The sequence below is a fragment of the Equus przewalskii genome, chromosome 2, assembly GCF_037783145.1.
Source record: "Equus przewalskii isolate Varuska chromosome 2, EquPr2, whole genome shotgun sequence".
Lineage (NCBI taxonomy): Eukaryota > Metazoa > Chordata > Mammalia > Perissodactyla > Equidae > Equus > Equus przewalskii.
In genome coordinates this window covers 87,306,349-87,324,580 of record NC_091832.1, presented here as the reverse complement: position 1 = coordinate 87,324,580, position 18,232 = coordinate 87,306,349, and the positions used below count along the sequence as shown (strand labels likewise).

The 18,232-nt window shown below is 41.5% G+C and overlaps 1 protein-coding gene across 9 annotated transcripts in view; it reads right to left on the bottom strand.

Annotated features, from left to right (window-relative positions):
• OTUD4 (OTU deubiquitinase 4) overlaps positions 1-12,193 on the bottom strand; it is a 46,951-nt gene extending 34,758 nt beyond the window's left edge. Inside the window, exons 1-4 of one of the 9 annotated variants that reach the window (XM_070608953.1) lie at positions 8,495-8,670; positions 7,321-7,427; positions 6,897-6,980; positions 4,331-4,381 (exon numbers count right to left, since the gene is read on the bottom strand). In XM_070608953.1, the coding sequence (XP_070465054.1) occupies positions 4,331-4,381; positions 6,897-6,944 (99 nt within the window). In that variant the 5' untranslated portion in view covers positions 6,945-6,980; positions 7,321-7,427; positions 8,495-8,670. Of the gene's footprint in view, positions 1-4,330; positions 4,382-6,896; positions 6,981-7,320; positions 7,428-8,494; positions 8,671-10,921; positions 11,111-11,139 lie in introns of those variants that run through there. The other 8 variants (XM_070608950.1, XM_070608957.1, XM_070608956.1 and 5 more) reach the window with 8 other exon arrangements.
• Positions 12,194-18,232: the final 6,039 nt, after the last annotated feature.

Sequence of the window (18,232 nt, the reverse complement as noted above, 5' to 3'; positions counted from 1 at the left end):
TTCTGCAAAATGTGTTACATCACTTTGAAAAATGGAAAATTATTCTACTAGTGTCAACAAAATACTGCCTCTCAAATAATGTACCTTTTTTTTTTTAACGATTGGCACCTGAGCTAACATCTGCTGCCAATCTTTTTTATTTTCTTCTCCTTCTCCCCACAGCGCCCCAGTACATAGTTGCATATTCTAGTTGTAGGTCCTTCTGGGTGTGCTATGTGAGACGCTGCCTCAGCATGGCCTGATGAGTGGTGCCATGTCCGTGCCCAGGATCCAAACTGGTGACACCCTGGGCCGCTGAAGCAGGGTGTGCAAACTTAACTACCTGGCCACAGGGCTGGCCCCTAATGTACCATTTAATAAGTATTTAATCTTCAGGATAAATTCTGTAGTAGTCTGGTTAAGAAAACAATGGCTATCATAATTATCTTCTTGTCTTCTCTAACCCCCGTTTTAAATTATAAAAAAAAAAAATCTAAGTTCTACCATTGTTCTACCTTAAGGCTACAATTTTATTCACTCAGCACTTTTTACAGTGTTTGATGTACTTTCTTATTGTGTGTGAGAGTAAAGCATTTTTGCAAAACCTGTTTTAACTGATGAACTACAGTATATCAAGAACAATTTAAATGTTCTTAGTCATCAACAGCAAACTTTTGTTCCTCAAAAGACACTATTAAGAAAATGAAAAGTCAAGACACTAATAGGAAGAAAATATTTGCAAAATAGATATCCAATACAGAACTTATATCCAGTATAAAGAACTCTTATAATTCAATAAAACCAACATCATAAAAAATGGGCAAAATCTATAAAGAGACGTTTCACCAACAAAGGTATATGGATGGCAAATAAGCACATGAAAAGATGCTCAACAGTATTAGAGAAATGCAAGTTAAAATCACAATGGGATACCACTGCACAACTGCTAAAATAGCTGCCATTTAATAAGCTAACAGTATCGAGTGTCAACAAAGATGCAGAGCAATTAGAATTCTCACATATCGCTGAGAAAGCAAAATGGCAGAGCCACTTTGGAAAACAGTTTGGCAGTTTCTCATTAAGTTAAACATACATTTACCATATGACCCAACAATTCCACTCCTAGGTATTAATCCAAGGGAAAAGAAGACATATGTCCACACAAAGACTTAGAAGCAAATGTTCTTAGCAGCTTTAATCATAACAGCCCCAAACTGGAAAGAACCCAAATATCCATCAAATGGTAAATGGATAAACAAATTGTAGTACATGCATACAATGAACGACAACTCAGTAATAAAAATGAACTAACTACTGCTACCACAACAACATGGAAGAATCTCCAAGTGTTTCCGTTACGCTAAGTGAAAGAAGCCAGACACAAAAGACTACAAACTATATCATTCCGTGAATATGAGTCTAGAAAAGTCAAAACTTAGGAAGCAGATCAGTGGTTGCCAAGAGCTAGGGGGTGGGGGAAGGAGATTAAGTGCAAAAGGGCATGAGGAACTTTTTGGAGAGATGGAAATATCCTATATGGTGTTTGCGGTGGTGGTTACACAACTGTACACACTTGTCAAATCTTATCAAATTACACACTTAAAATTGGTGAATTTTACTATATGACAATTTTACCTCAGGAAAGCTGACAAAAACATATTCTTGCAAAAGTCTGAGGCACTTTTCAAAATGTTCCACTGATATTTTAAGTAAAAGGATAAAGATGCTTTTTCTTGAGAACTGGATGAAGCAATGGAATTTATCCATCAACCGTATTTCTCTTTCCATTTCATACATCCCATATATCAGAGAGAAGAAACGAATGAAGACAAAAATATTGATGCTAACAACGAAGAATGAAACTGTTCAGAAGGTTTGATCAGACTGGGGAAGGGATTGTCAAAAGAATAAAAAATCTGGCCAGCCAGCATCCTAGGAAGGAGGGACCTGTCCCACGTGCTCAAAATCACAGCACCTCTCCCTCCTTCCTCTCCGCACCTCCCCAGTCAGTCTCAGTTCAGTTCACACCACCTCACTTCCTCCCTGTCCCCTTCTCTCCACTCCCATTATGTCTGCCCTTTCTCAGCCTGAACTGCTGCACAAGATCACCACAAAATAACATCCTGGGGTTTTTTTCTGATTAAAAAATTAATAAATGGTTTTTGTCACTGCCTTTATTTTCCACAAAGGAAGTAAAAATCAGCAGTAACATTACTGCCTAGAGATAACAACTCTGAACATTCTGGTTAACATTCTCTTAACATATAATGCAATGTGGATTTAACATTTACTCAGCACACACAAAGTGATCATCAATTAGGCACCCCAAATTGAAACGTAACGATGGAATTCCAAAAGCAATAAAATATCCAATTCCTGCTTTCAAAGAGGGTTATAAACTGAGAGGAAAAAAACATAAACTTCAGGAAAATGAATTTGTGACCATCATACATGGGCAAAACTCAGTATCAAAATCACTGAAATAAAAATGTAGTCAGGAGCAGATTTAGAGAAAAGGCCTTCAGAGGGTATCTGTCTCTAAAACTGGAGTAATAATATACTATCCCATTTTTTTACACTTAATAGTGTGCAAATTTTTCCATGTATAAAACAAATTTTTTTCTTCTTTTTCTTTTTTTTTTTTTTTGCTGAGGAAGATTTGCCCTGAGCTAACCACCACCATCAATCTTCCTCTTCTTGTATGTGAGCTGCTGCCACAGCATGGTCACTGATAGGCAAGTGGTGTAGGTCTGCACCTGGGAAGTGAACCTGGGCCACCAAAGTGGAACGCACCAAACTTAACCACTAAGTAAATAGGGCTGGCCCTAAACAATTTTTTTTTACACCATTGCAATTGGTCCTCCTGCCTCTAGTCTCATCTACCTCCAAACCATTTTTACACAATGTTCTTCCACCTACTTATTCGGACTGAACAAAAATGCCAGGCATTATTCTCAGTTCACAGCAGTGAACAAAACACACTCACTTCCTGCCTCAGAAAAATTGAAAGGCATCCCAATGCCAGATTCCCAGGCCCCAGGCACAGAGACTTTGAATCAGGCCTGGAATAGAGGCCAGGGAATCTGCATTTCTACAACCACCTCAGGTGATTCTGATGCAGGTGATGTGTAGCTCAAACTGCGAGAAACGCAGGCCTAAAGTATAAACTCAAAACTACTGAGCCCAGCATGGAGGGCTCTCCCATGATCTGGCTCAGCCTGCCCTGACTTATTTCTCACAACGTCCTACCTTCACATGCTCTATATGAACTGAACTGCTTTCTGAATCTGCCTAGCTCAATTTTCACTACCTGGAAATGCCCTTCACCCCATGCATTTCTTATTCAGAATCTATTCAGACTTCAAATGCCAACTCACCGTCCAACTCCAGCTTTGCCTCCAGCTAGAAATAAAACTTGGAATGCCTACAGCATCATATCTATAATTCTTATGACATATGCACTTTCTCACTTATGTTAGATATTCTTCCCTACTACAGGGAAGCTCCTGAGAACTGCATCCAAATCCCGGTTCCCTCTGCATGCCCAGGGTGCCTGGCAACTCCTGGCCCACAATACCCACTCAAATTAGCATTAGGGACTCAAGCGGCGGCACCGACTGCTGACCAAGAACCCTGTCCCTCTGTTGTTATTCCCCTTCCTCTCTACCCGACTCCTCTTCTTACCTTCTCCCTTTGGTAATGTTATTTTAAACTTAACAGTGATTATCTCTGGGGATGATGGGACATTCTACAGAGCATTCTACATGGCATTCCATATTTGGATTTTTACAGGGACAACATAAGTTTTGTAAACAGAAAAAAAAAAGACAGAAAAATTCTTTTAAACTTCTACACGACTGAGAAAGTGTGGCAGTGGGAGTTGGCGGGGAAATGCTGTTCTTTTACTCTCAAGTCTCTTCTTGCTTCTCAAGCTGATTACAGGAAATGGAACCTCCTTAAAGGAACCTGTCTTTCTCAGCTGCCTGAGGAGGCAATCAAATCTTGCCCTGTCTGCTAAGCCCCATATACATACCAACACAGCATCCTGAAAACCACCACCAGTGTTATTTTAGGTCTTTTATGCTACATTCACATGCTATCATGACAAAGATAAAGATAGCACACTCTGTCCTTAGTGAGGCAACATCCCCAGTGCACAGTACACAGCTCCAACTGTCTTCCAACTAAATGTTGCATAAAGTGTGCACCTAAGAAAGGTTTATAAGAAAACAGGGTAACTCATAGTGTATGTAACCCCTCCATACACTGTAATATTAATATTACTTTCTAATGAATTGTGAGTACATTATGCGAATATCTAAAAAATAGAAATGAGAAGATTACTACATACCTGTGGATTTTCCAAACGTTTTAAATACTCTTCAAATGACCCTTCTATAAACTGGGGGAAAAAAGAGTTTATTAGGAATACATCAAAACACCAGTTAACCTCTTCACTGTGAATTACTGAGCTCTCATACAAACCCTGGATACATTAATAATAGTAAAAAATATGTATATAATCTAATAATGACAATATATACAAATCATTAAGTAAAGATCAGAAAAACACAAGAGTTTAGAGAAGGAAACACTGTCCGGAAAGGCTTCCTGGACAGCATCTGGATGGGTAAAGGGACAATGTGGCATGAGGAGGCAGCAAGAGCACTGTGTTGGGAAGACAGGCTCGACAGGACCAGCAGGAACAGGGCAACTTGGTGGGGAGAGCAAAGTGACAGCAATTCGAACTCAGCTGGACACCTGTTTATGGAGGACCTTGAGTCCAGGTAGGACTTTCAACTGAGGGAAAAGGCAATCCAAGGTCACTGTAAGTGACATTAAGAACAGAACATGATAAAAACAGCACTTTAAGATTAACTTGGTAACAACCAATGCATAGAGGAGAATTAAACAAAGACAGATACACCAGCTGAGAAATATTAGTTTACCAATACAGATATGAATATTCATTGTCTCTTAGGTCAGTTATACTAAAGAGATGAGAACCAATAATGCTAAAGATATTTTGAAGAGGAATCAACAGATTTTTCTAATATAGCTTGCTTCTTTGTTACTTTAACATAAAAATAAAATTGAGTTTACTGAATCTACGTGATAACGTTTTTTGCTGTTCTCATAGTGATTGCACTAATTTACTTGACAAAGTTCTAAAAGACATTCATCTGAAATACCAAATTCAATTTTATTTAAATTACAGTCCCAGTTAATTTAGCAAAGTGATAACTTAAAAACATTAAAGTACACTCCCCAATCTATAAAAATCTTTTAATTGCCCAAGGTTTTTAAGATTGAGATTAATTCCTTTATCGATTGTATACTATCAAATTTCCAAAAAGTACCTTACATTTCAACATATATAACACTTACTTCTAGTAAAATAACCATACAGTTTAAATATCCCACCAATCAGAGGCTACTGTTCTGTATTAGGTGATTATTTATAGACTTAAGAAAAAACAAAACCACCCAGAGAACCATTTAAAGTTGGAAGAGAACCATTTAAAGTTGGAAGAGACCCAGGTAGTGTTCTGACACAGCAGGCATCCAAACTGAGATCTCCTTTCTAATCAGAAAGTACCATCCAGGCCCTGACTAACATGGTCCTAACAAGGCACAGCCCATCTTCCCAGGACAGCCTCTTCCAATTCTAGCCAATAGAAACTGTTAGAGGTACTTACTATAAGGAAAGTGAAACTTCCCCACTGAACTGTCCACCTTTGATCATCCCTTCTAAGATGGTCAGGGCTCAACATACGCAAAGCACTTCAAACAGCGCCCGGCACACAGCTGGCACTCAAGCAATGTGAGCAACTTCCATTACTGTCAACAGGATTTTACCCTCTGGGGCCAATAATAATGATTAATTCACTTGAAATTTCTTCAAATACCTAAAGACCTCTCCACTTCCTCCTCTCTTCACCACCACACCCTAATACTCTCTTATCTAGCCTCCACATTACCACTTTCTTTTTAATTAGACAAGTTTTCGAATCTCCTGCAGGTCACTCTCCTTCCTGGAATATATTACTGTCCACCTTATAACACGGCACCAAGAAAAATGTCACCATAATAGTATTTCGCTTGGATATAGGAACATTAACCCAAGAGCACATCCAAACTAAGAACTATTTACCTATTAAGTCTTAAAATTGAGTCATTTGCAAAGTATCACTGTTCTTTTGGCCGTCAACAGGGAAAAACACTACTGAAAGTTGTCAGATGACATAATTCTAATTCATACAACCAATAACTAGTAAATCCTATAAGGCTTTCAAAGTAAAATGAAAATAGGTCACTGTGGCATCTTATTTCACAGCCTACTGCATACTACTAAGAAAATTACAGTGAGCTGTTATACAACATTCTGTTAACTATTAATCATTATTTACATAATTAGCATTCTGATAATGTGATTCATATCATCACAATGATGAACCCTGAAAATTAAAAATCTACAAATTCCTTCTGATAAAATTAAAGGCTCAGTATTAACTATGCTCAGCATATTTCTTATACCCCAAGTCTGAAATTTTTTAAATTCATAGCAGGTTACCAACCACAGAAAACTCTATTAACCACAACACTTAATTCCATGTCAGACAAGGCTCACTCTTAATACGCAAGGATCCTGCACAAGTCATCTTCTCATTCCCCACAGCTCAGCGTCTTTTCCATCATAGAAGTTTTCTAAATGTCAGAATAAATGAATTCAACAAAATGGCCTAAAAATATCACAATTGGATTTAAATTCAATAAAGCAATTCCTTCTTATAAAAAAGGTTATTTTTCATAACCTGCACGAAGATCCAGCCTGTGAAATCCCACCAGACCACTTCTAAAGGCTGAAATGTAAATGCAAGTCAGGACACCATTTCATGTTTAAAATTACAAATTACCGCTTCAAATTTCTCTCTGTTCTCTCGAAGATAGTGAATACAGGCCATTCTGACTTCAACATGGCGAGACTGAGAGTGCAAGACCTGAAAAGGAAAAGCAACACACTCTTAATAAGCATTGTGTTAGAGGATTTAAGTTACGACTGAGTGCCTTCTTTCACGCCCAAAATAACCTCACAACCAATAGACATCAGGTTCCCTCCGGTTCCCGTTCTATACTTTCTAGATCTTTCTTCATTCCCACCTCTTCCTCTAAGCACACAGATGATATCACATATATAAACAGTAGTACTTATTAAGCCCAATGCCATTCTATAAAGAGCTTGCTACCATTTCTCCTTTAGGTCAATGGACTCACTCCTTTGTACACTTAAGACACTCCTCTCCTGGCCAGCCCTCCACTATAACTTTGCTCTTCACAAACCTGGGCTAACAGAATCTCTGCTACACAGTGCTTAGCTTCAGCCTATGCTTGTTGGAAAAGCGAACAAAGAGGCAACTTCAGCTGGAATCCTTGTTGAGGCTTTAAGCCTGAAAAAGATAGATTTATTTTTCCCAAAAATTTCTACGTGAGGCAAGTAATTGAAAATTAAAGTCCACCAAGGTTTCACAAAAATTAAGCCGCACATTCTTAAAATCCTTAGCTGTCAGGCCTACAGGACTCTTGAAAGAACATCCCAGTGTGCAGGACACAGGATGCAAACGTGCTGCTGTGGGCTGTCATCCCAATAGCCTTGAAACTTGCTCTTATGCCCAAAATCTAAAAGTCCACATGAAATAAGCCACACTACAAAGATGATGCAAATCTCACTTCGTAGCCTCTGTGTTCTTCTGTTAAACAACTAGTTCAACAGAAGGAATAACTAATTGGCATTTTGTCTCTTACTAAAATTCTAAAGCTTTGATTTGAAACAAACTAATATTATCAAATGCTTAGGAACCCTTTGGCCAGCACACAATATTTTAACCACCATGCTTAAAGGAGGAGACATATTATTTCCTATTACTAGCTGTTTCAAACGAAGGTGTTCCTGGTACCCTAAAGGGTTATGGTGGGGAAAAAATATCTGACACATTTAAAATAACTACATGTCAAACTACTATCAGGGCCTCCTGAGAATTTATATTAATATAAATAGCTTTAAGAGTTACAGCTCCAATTGAATGATTCTCCCTTATGCTCAGGGTGAGCAGAGAATCCAGCTGCACACTCTACAGGTCTCTCTGAACAGCCAAGGCTCATTTATACCCACAGAACCAGAAGTACAACTGTCTAGACAGCTAGTATGTCCCTTTACATTGAGATGCACTGAAGATGCACCAGCTGAGGTCAGCAACTGGGACACTGCTGTCTTGGGAACTCTTAAACAGCATCCTTACATATTCTAAGCTTCCAGCACTGGAAAGACTATCCATAGGTAAAAATTACCACCACATGATTTTTTTTTGCCAATTCAGCAAAGGACATTTAGCTACACTTCTTTCACAGAAGCTGTTAGACACTACTATGAATCAAGGTATTATTAGTTTGAGTAAACCACAGTGTCATCTGATACAGCAGCGGTTAGCAAAGTGAAGCTAGTCTTAAAGCCATTTACCTAGCAACAGCTGGGAGACATAACTGAATAAAGCTTATTTTCCATCAAAAACAATGGCAGGGATATCTCTTGTTTTTTCCTCTTTTAACAAAGATTTTATAGCACATGAAATCTGAACCTGTTCGAAGCAGCAATTTCCATAAACTGTAGGGTGCTGGTATTTACAAAGCCAAGCACTGCAAGAGAAGTAGGTTAAATGACAACTGTTTAAAAAGTATAATACAGTGCAAGCTCAAGGATATTCGGGGAAGAATTCAAATGGTATGACAAATATCTCTGCAAATTATTATGGACACGAAAATAAGCTAGAAACAGGAGGCTTTCCAATCCTGACTTGGGACAAGACAGTGACAAACACTAGGAAAGGCTGAGCCACTGCTGCAGCAAGTCTGCTAAGAGCGCCCTATTTTTAGCTCCATGGCCCCAGAGCTGATTGAGGTCAGGCCTCCTGCAGGCCCAAGTCGAGAAGTGTAAAAAGGGAAGGACCTACCTAAATCAGGTAATTTGGAGGGAAAGGCTGGTCCTAATTCAAGTCTCTCCCTCCCCGCTCCGCCCCCAACACTACCCTTTAGATTACTTACTCTGACTCCTTCTTAGAAATGATCAATTATTTTGATATTTTTGGAGAAATCTGGCAAAAAAGTAAATCCTCTGCAGATTTTTAAAGGGCAGCCTGAAGTTGGTGTTACTTCCCTTCCCCATGCACACACTTTCCCTTTGGCCATGAAGCCACACCTTTCGTCCATGCCTAGTAAAGAACTGAGCTTCCCCTAAAATTCATGGTATGAAGCTTTCTAAGCTCAGTAGGCTAAAAACCAGTGTCACATAATTGGAGAGGATATTCCCTCAGGCCTAAATTAAATCCCGTTACAAGACACAACCAACTGCAGGATCTGAATGTTAGCAATGAGTTAACGCAACTAGCTCTTGCCCCTTTCCCCTTAAAAATAGAGATCCCACCACAGTAATAGAGAGGCTTCTGTAATAATCAAGCTTACCAATTAACCATGGCACCTAAGACTGAAATCAGATACCCGTTCCGCTTCAATATAAACTAGGCTCTGGATAATCCAACTCCAAATAAGCATCATACTTCCCTTATTTCTATTTGTTTCTACCTCCTTCCTCACCGAACTCTTGCTAGAGCTAACAGTACGCATAAATAGGAACTGAATTCACTTCCACCTCTTCCCTCTGCTTCTGGAGCTGCTCTGGAGTCCAGGGAGCCTGAGGCAAAGGAAGCAGGACAGATGGAGACCCGGAAAATTCAGAAACGGGACAGAATGTTTACCTACTACTAATAGTAAAGACTGGGGTGGGTGGGTGTGAATATATCCCACAGCAACACAAGAACATCCAAAATTTCTGCTATAAAAGAAACCTAATAAACTGAAAAAAGACCGAGCTTAACATGGGGAGCTTTACGAAAGCTGTTTGAATGACAATGCCTGCAACATAATACAAAGGTTTGTATCAGCTGAATCAATTTCTTGTTTAAAAAAAAGATTTTATGCTACTGATGTGAAAACGAGGGCCTTTGGGAAATGGGTAACCTTCCAACGTTGAAAAAAATGAGAATAGACTGGTCTGAAGATGTTAAGTAAAACATTTACTCACAAATAGAAATTTTGAAAGCTATTTAGCATTCAAAAAAGTCGAGAAAAACAGAAACATAAAAACTCCACGGGAGGGGAGGGGAGGGAAGGGGTGGAGAGGGAAGGAGTGGATCTTAAGCCAAAGGAAAGCAAACTGTGAAAGGTATGAAAATACACACCAAGGCAGTAATGTGAAACTTTTAACCAACTATTTCACCAGCTATTTTTCAATATAGGATGGGTTTTGGTGACTGCATACCTACCAACCAGATTGTTAAAACATGGAATAAGCTCTTTTACCAACAAAACCAGAAACACCTTCCTAAACAACTGTATTAGAAAGCGATTTTGACCATTCACAGAGAAAAATTCAGTCAAGAAGGGCCCAGAGAACCCCCAGTTATATCCTTCCCACTATCGACACCAAAATAGAGTTTCTTAAAAAATAAATTATTTTTAGCATAACCTACACTGTCTTGCAAAGCATAATTAAGTATGGAATGTACTCAAATACAATTCTTTAAAACATTCTGTATTTTTAAAAGTCTGGCTTTCCCAAACGGCACATTTTTCCCCACTTGACTCAAGCGGACATCGGCGGGCTTAACCCCACATTCCCAAGTCCAGGAACAGGAAAAATAATGCTCCACGAGGACAGGCTGGCGCACCACCTCCTCCAGTAAACACTGGTGGAGTGGTATGAACGCTGGGCTGACAAAACGAAGAGAAGGTGAATGCGGAACAGAATGGAAAAAGATCATTTCGCCAAGTCCCCGGCCACCCATCAACTGCACCCGCTCTCAGCAGGCCTCCCGGGTTACCCTCGACTCACTACCTCTCCCCGAGGAGGGGCGACACCCGGTTAATGGACGGGCTCGTAAGTTTCGATTTACTGCTCCCAGACCCAGGGCAGCGTCCCGTTCCGGCGTTACAATGGGCCGCTGTGACGCCAGCGGGGCCACGCGCGGCCCGGACGTGGGCGGCCGGACGGCGGCCCGCCAGCCGCTCTCCCACCCAGCCCCGCCCGCCCCTCGCCCCTCGCCCCGTTACCTGCTCCGCCACGGCCCGGAACAGACACGACCCGTCCTTGGCGACCAGTTTCCGATACAAGCCCAGCTTCCGCAGATAGGCATCCATGGGCGTCGCGTCCTCGCGGGGCCCCGCGCCGCCCTGCTCCCCGCCGTCGGAGGCGCCGACGGCCGCCTCCATGTTGCCGCTCCTGCTGCAGGCCAGGCGCGGCGCGGGCTAGCCCCACATGGCCGCGCCGCCGGCTCCTCGACGCCCCGGCCTAGGGCGGGCGGCGCCGGGCTCGGGCTCGGGCTCGGGCTCGGGCTCGGCGGGCGGCGGCAGGCGGCGGCGGCAGCGGCCCGAGGCGGCGGTCGGCGCTCTCCGCGCGCATAGGGGAGCCCTGCCTAATGCATGGCCGTGCGCACGCGGCCGCCTCCCGGGGGACCACGCGCCCAGGGCAACGGGGGGAAAATCAAAGAAACCCGGCGCGTGAGCAGTCACTTCCCCGTGGCCTCGCCGCCCGGCTCAGGAACTGGGCCGGGGGTCGCCGCCCCCACAAGTTTCCTCGTCCAGACGAGGGGGGAGGCGAGGAAACCTCCGCCGCGCGCGCGGGGCCGACTCAGGTGAGCGCGGCCTGCGGCCCCCGCGCGCTCCCCAGCTCGGGAGCCGAGGAAGCCCAAAGAGAAAGCCGCAGCCTTTCGTTTCCCCACCTCGCAGGAGGGCGCCGGAGGGGCGGGGTGCGGGGGGCGCCGGCGGAGGGCAGCACCCTCGCAGCCCAGAATTTGTTTTCGCTTTCGGCCCGACAGCAGAGAGGACGGCGGGAGGTGTAGTTTGGGCAGCGGCAGGAAGTCGGCCTGCGGCGGGCGGGGACACGCGGGCCAGCCTACCGGGGGAGGTGCCCGGGAGGCACGCGGACTACAAGTCCCTACAGCGCGCGCCGCCGCCGCCCGGAGCCGGCTTCGCGCTTCCCGGGCACCGCGTCCGCGAGCAGGCCGAGGGTCTCCGCCAGCCGCGAGCCGCCACGCGCAGACCTTCGCGCGCCGCCGCGCCCGCCTGCCGGCCCGGCCACCCACTGCGCCGCGGGGCCGCGGGGCGTGCGCGCGCGCTGCGTGGGTGGAGTTGCCAGGGACACAGAGGCGGCGAGGTCGGCCCTTTGTGTATTCCCAAACAGAGGGCGCACCTGTCTGCTCCCCTCCCCCCGGCCTCCTCTCCGGGCGTTTCCATGGAGGTGGCTTTAACGGCTTAAGCAGAAAATAGAGCTAATTGGCGAAGGCTCCTGGAACTGGCCCCGTGCAGGACGACGCAGGCTGTCCATAAATCAACCGTGGACTGCTGATTCCTATTGGAAATTAGAAGTACAGATCACGCGCTATGGCAAGATGATGCCTTTACCACAGACATTTTTGTTCACCCTGCCCCTGTAGTTGCGCACCCCAGCACAAAGAGATGTCGCTGGTCGGAAAAAGTTAGGTTTTTTTTTTTTCCTTGAAAAAATTCATCTTGTGATTGCTTGATAACGTGCTGGACTTGCCGTGGGTTCCCAGCAATGCTCGAAGCTTGCAGCTCCACTTCCCACCTTTCGAAGCTGAATGACAGTTATGCCTTCGAACCCAGAATTTATCCAGCATGTTTCTGTGACACCAGAATTTTATTTTGCTAAAATGCAACAGCATCTGGTGTCTTTACTTATATACATGGTTAATCATAAAATCCACTCCACTCTTGAGGGTCTGGGTGATGGGGGGTGGGGAGAAGAAGGGAAAAGTGGAGGATTATTAGATTTAGAAATGTAGTCAAATAAACTCTTTGGAATGGGGCAAGGCAGGCCAGATGGTGAGAGTCCAATGCGAATTGCTGAAAATTCTTTTAGAAATTTGTTTTTAGTACTTTGGGTGCAAGCACTTAATGGCTCGTGTATTCACTTGGTGCTTCTAAACTTAATTAATGTTTAAAGATTCTGTCTCCAATTGTGCTGTTTTCAGTGAATGCAGAAGTTACTGTGACCTAAATGAATTCTCTTGTCCCAGTATGAAATTTTATACATGTTGTAGAGAAACACTTTGGAATCATTGTTAGAAAAATCTAGTTTCAAGTCAAACCTGTTGCTTTTCTTTCTCTAAAAATATTTACATTGTATATACTTCTCATTCCACTCAAAAAGAATTACCCAGTATTGCCACTGCTTACAATATGGATTGCCCTTTTTTTATTTTCTTAACATGGTTTGCCTTTTAAACCCACAGAGGAATTAAAAGTAAAGTAATATCCAAACTGTAGAGCTTAAATATTGAATTCCTAAAATAAGTAGATCCTATAGTATTAATCTTATAAGCAACAGACTTTCTGATATGCCAAGAGAAAACCATGCCTTTCCTAACATTTATTTTAATATTCCTTCAATAAGAATTTCTGAAGCTAATCTCATATTCAATATGTATTTATGGGAAAGCTATTGAATATATCATGCTAAGATTGCGTTGCTGAATATCTTAAGGATATGTTAGAAACATATTTCCAGAGACTTCACATTTGAAAATTTATCAACCCCTGTTTTGTAATTGAACTGTTCATGATTATATTGCTTTAATTTTTTTAAAAGTCATTCAAATAAAAAGTTTTGCTCACTTTTATATGCACAGTAATTACATTTTGGGTGGCTAATAATGTTTTGGGTGTATTTTCTATTTTAAGGCTATTCATATTTTAATCTCATTTAAATGTGCTTATATATATTTTTTAATAAAGTAATATCACCATCTTGTAAAGCCCAAAAATTCCTTTGAAATACTTTGAAAAGAAAAGGAAACCAAATATATCATTAATTCTACAATGTCTTTATTTTCCATTGCAAAAATTTAATTCACGGGCAGTAGTATGATCAAAATAAGAATGGACATGATCATTTAAAGAAGTGTTCTAGTCCAGAACCAGACACTAGAGTCCACTTTCAGTATTTTTTAAATGAATGATTAAATACTAAGAAATCAGAGGCCTTTATCAGAATTCATCCAAATTCTATGTTTTCTTGTAATAATGTGGTTTGTTATCAGAAGTATTAGAAGAAAAACACATTTTCCAGTCTTTTCCATGCTTGATGCCTTGGCAGAATTACTTAGTGTCCTCACTCCTGCTGAATGAGTGCAGGACAGCCTCACGCTAAACTGACTGCTTCTGGTTCCAAAATTAGAAGTGAAACACCTGTTGTATCTGACCCTGAGCCTGTTTAAGGAAATCCTTTAGGTATTTTGAGACCTAATCCAAGGCAGACCCTCTGTATGCCAAATCCCCAAAGATAGCTCACTGTTCAGGCATTGTTAAAGGATGCTACAACTTTAAACTGCACCAAAACTTACAGAAGTTCCCTAACTTTCAAAAGATCTTTACTTATTAACTTGTGAAACTTTTCAAGAAACCATATCTGATTGAAAATGTTTGCTCTGAGGAAGCCATTTCTGAACAGCAATAGTGAAAAACTCTTTAAACAGACATTTTAATCAAATTAAACCTGAAACAGTCAATGTTTCTGAGAACCTAATGAAATTAATCGAGTTCATCTCATGCAAATATGTCAACTAACGATTTTTTCTTGTACACAGTTAATACCTCAAGTTTGTTTATTCTGACAAACTTTGGAGCTAATAATTGTACTGGATAGAATTTTTTTGTTTCAGAAAGTGATAGATTTTCTGGAGTGTTTTTCCAATAAAAGGCGAGATATTGTGGTAGGCAGCCTCTAAGATGGCCGCCACCAATCCCTGCTTTCTGGTATTCACACTCTTGTATAATCACTCCCACACTGTACCAAGTTTGGTCTGTGTGATCAATAGGATAGAGCAGTATGACAGTATGTCACTTCTGAAATTAGGTTATAAGAGACACTTCTGGCGTTTTGGTTGCTTTCTTACACTCCCTCTCTCAGGGTAACTCACTCTAGCGAAAGCTGGTTGCTGTGGGTCCTGAGCAGACTTATAAAGAGGGTTCTCGTGGTGGGGAACTGGAGCCTTCTGCCAGCAGCCATGTAAGTCAGCTTTGAAGCGAATCCTCTAGCCCACTCAAGCTTTCAGATGACTGCAGCCCTTGCTGAAATCTTGACTGTGACCTCATGGGAAACAATGAGCCAGAACCAACCAGCTAAGCTCTGAGATTCTTAATTCTGAGCTTCTGCAATTCTTGACCTCAGAAAGTGTGTGAGATAATATGTTTATTGTTTTAAGCTCCTAAATTTTGGAATAATATATTACACAGCAATCCGTAAGTAATACAAATATAATACTCCATTGTTTTTCTTTACTAGGTAGACATAGAATGTATTTCAATAATTCATGAAAATTTTTTTCTTAATTATAAACTCCTTTACGAAAATAGAGTAACCTAAGAATGTCTGGGCTTTATTGCCACATAGCGTTTTGGTTTGTTTTCTATAAAAATTCCAGTAACAGGGGTCAGTCCGGTGGTGTGGTGGTTGGGTTCACACACTGCACTTTGGCAGCCAAGGGTTCACGGGTTCAGATCCAGGGTGCAGACCTACACACCGCTCATTGGGCCATGCTGTGGCAGCGTCCCACATACAAAACAGAGGAGGATTGACACAGACGTTAGCTCAGGGCCAATCTTCCTCACCAAAAAAAAACAAAAACAAAAAAAAATTCAAGTAATTGAATCCTACAAAAAACCTATTTTATGAAGAAAGACCTATTTCTTTCAGATCCTATGTGTTAGAGACTACTACCTATCCTCCACTTCGCGTTTTATTTCTTCTGAATATTAGCTGAGTACATGGCCGTCCAGCTTTGGACCACATTTCCCAACCTACCTTGGAACTAAATATGGCCATGTGACTATTTTAGGGCAGTGGGATGTGTGCAGAATTGAGGAGTTTAACTTCCAGGGGTCATCTCCTTAAAGAGGAAGCCTCCTGCCTTCTACTCTCTTTCCTACATCCTAGGAGCTGGTTTGAAAACATGGTTGAAACTAAGCCAGCATTGATCATACAAAAAACAAACCCTAAGAGATAACAGAGCAAAGAGATGAAGGAACCAGGGGCCCTGAATGCTTCATGGCCTGTAAGGCTTACTCCACTCGCCCCTAGACTATTTTGTGAGAGAAAAATAAACTTATTTAACTAGCCATTTTTTTGTTTTTATTCTTGTTACAACTACTTAGTCTATGTATTCCAGCATATTTTTCTTCCAATATTAAATAGGTAGTAACATTTGGGGCCAAATAAAATTTATTTACAAAAGTTACTTCCTGAGTTGAACAGAACATAATTTTTTTTCTGAAAAGTTCAGAAATTTTTTTTTCTGAAAATGTGGGAATTGCAAATGTTAAAGGACTTCCAAAAAGGTTTTCTGATGTTTTCAAACAATAACTTTCTTCATCACTGATCCACATTCTCCTTTAGGTTCTACCTTGACACTGTTGATCACCTCCTCATTTTGAAACTCTCCTTGGCTTTATGAGTATGTCCATCTCAATATTTTGGCTACTTCTCCTTTGCTGGTTCCTTTTCTTTGCCCACCTCCGCCACCCCCATCTTCTAAACGTAGAGGTTCCTCAAGGCTCAAGCCTCAACCTTATTTAGTCCTATTCTCTTTTCCAAGCTTTAATCCACAACTCCAATCCATGCTGGGCATTTTGACCTAAACACATTTCTAAGAGTAAACTCATCTTCCTGTTAAAACCAATCCCCTCAAGTACACTAACACCAAGCATTTGTGTTTATGTAATAAGTACTAAAAAAATGATAAACACACATTAAATGATAAATCAAATGACAATGATAAATCATTTACTGTAATAGTTATCTCTTATTTTTGCTTGATCATCATTCATTCTCTGTGGACTAGATGAGAAAAATTAAGGAGTACATTATAACCAAAATAAATTGATAAAAACCAATTTTGTAAAAATGAGATAGTTTAAATGCTCAGGCAAAGTGAAAAAAGATTTGTCTTGGGGCCAGCCTCGTAGCGCAGTGGTTAAGTTCACACTTTCTGCTTTGGTGGCCCGGGGTTTGCCAGTTCACATCCTGGGTACGGACATGGCACTGCTTGGCAAGCCATGCTGTGGTAGGTGTCCCACATATAAAGTAGAGGAAGACAGGCACAGATGTTAGCTCAGGGCCAGTCTTCCTCAGCAAAAAGAGGATTGGCAGCAGATGTTAGCTCAGGGTTAATCTTCCTCAAAAAAAAAAAGAAAGAAAAGATTTGTATCATGGGAGTACACTCCAATTTATATTTTAGGGAATTATCAGAAGAACCTTATCTATACTTTAATGATAGAATGAAATGAGAAAAAAGATATATGTTATTGCTAACATGTTTCATTCTCAAACTCTTCACGGGAAGACATGGTTCTAGAAGGCTTTAGCTAGTAAGCCTCTGATTCTGTGCCCATTTCTCACTTTCTGTGGTAGCTTGAAATATCAGCCTTAGCAAGATCCTTCATGAATCTTTTAAGTCTTCAATACTACAGATTTCTAAGTAGCATAAAATTATTTAACATAGCACAAATTATTTAATCATTTTGCCTTTTCCTTGCTCCATCAAAAGGATCAAATGAATGGTGGAGATGAGAAACCTTCTGACAGCAAAGATTTCTTCTTACCTCAGGAGAGTATTTCAAGATCACACTCTGCTAGCCTTGAAGGAAAAAGGAAACCACTTTCTTTTTTTAATTAAAAAAAAATTGGGGGGCTGGTCCGGTGGTGCACAGGTTAAGTCCGCACGTTCTGCTTCCACTGCCTGGGGTTCTCCAGTTTGGATCCCGGGTGCAGACACTGCTTGTGAAGCCATGCTGTGGCAGGCATCCAACATATAAAGTAGAGGAAAATGGGCATGGATTTTGGCTCAGGGCCAGTCTTCCTCAGCAAAAAAAGAGGAGGATTGGTGGCAGATGTTAGCTCAGAGCTAATGTTCCTCAAAAAAAAAAAAAATTTGCTCTAGCTTAATATGACTCAAGACCAATTCAAGAAGTTTACAAAAAAAGAAGAAGGAAGGAGGGAAGAAAGGAGGACAAATGGGCATGACCCTGGTGCCAACTGCCAGCCAAGTGTCAGGTGAATGGACCTAGAGAAGGATCTTGCAAGAAGTTTGGCTAGAAATCTCAAGAGCTGGGGTAGCTGAGTCGTTTG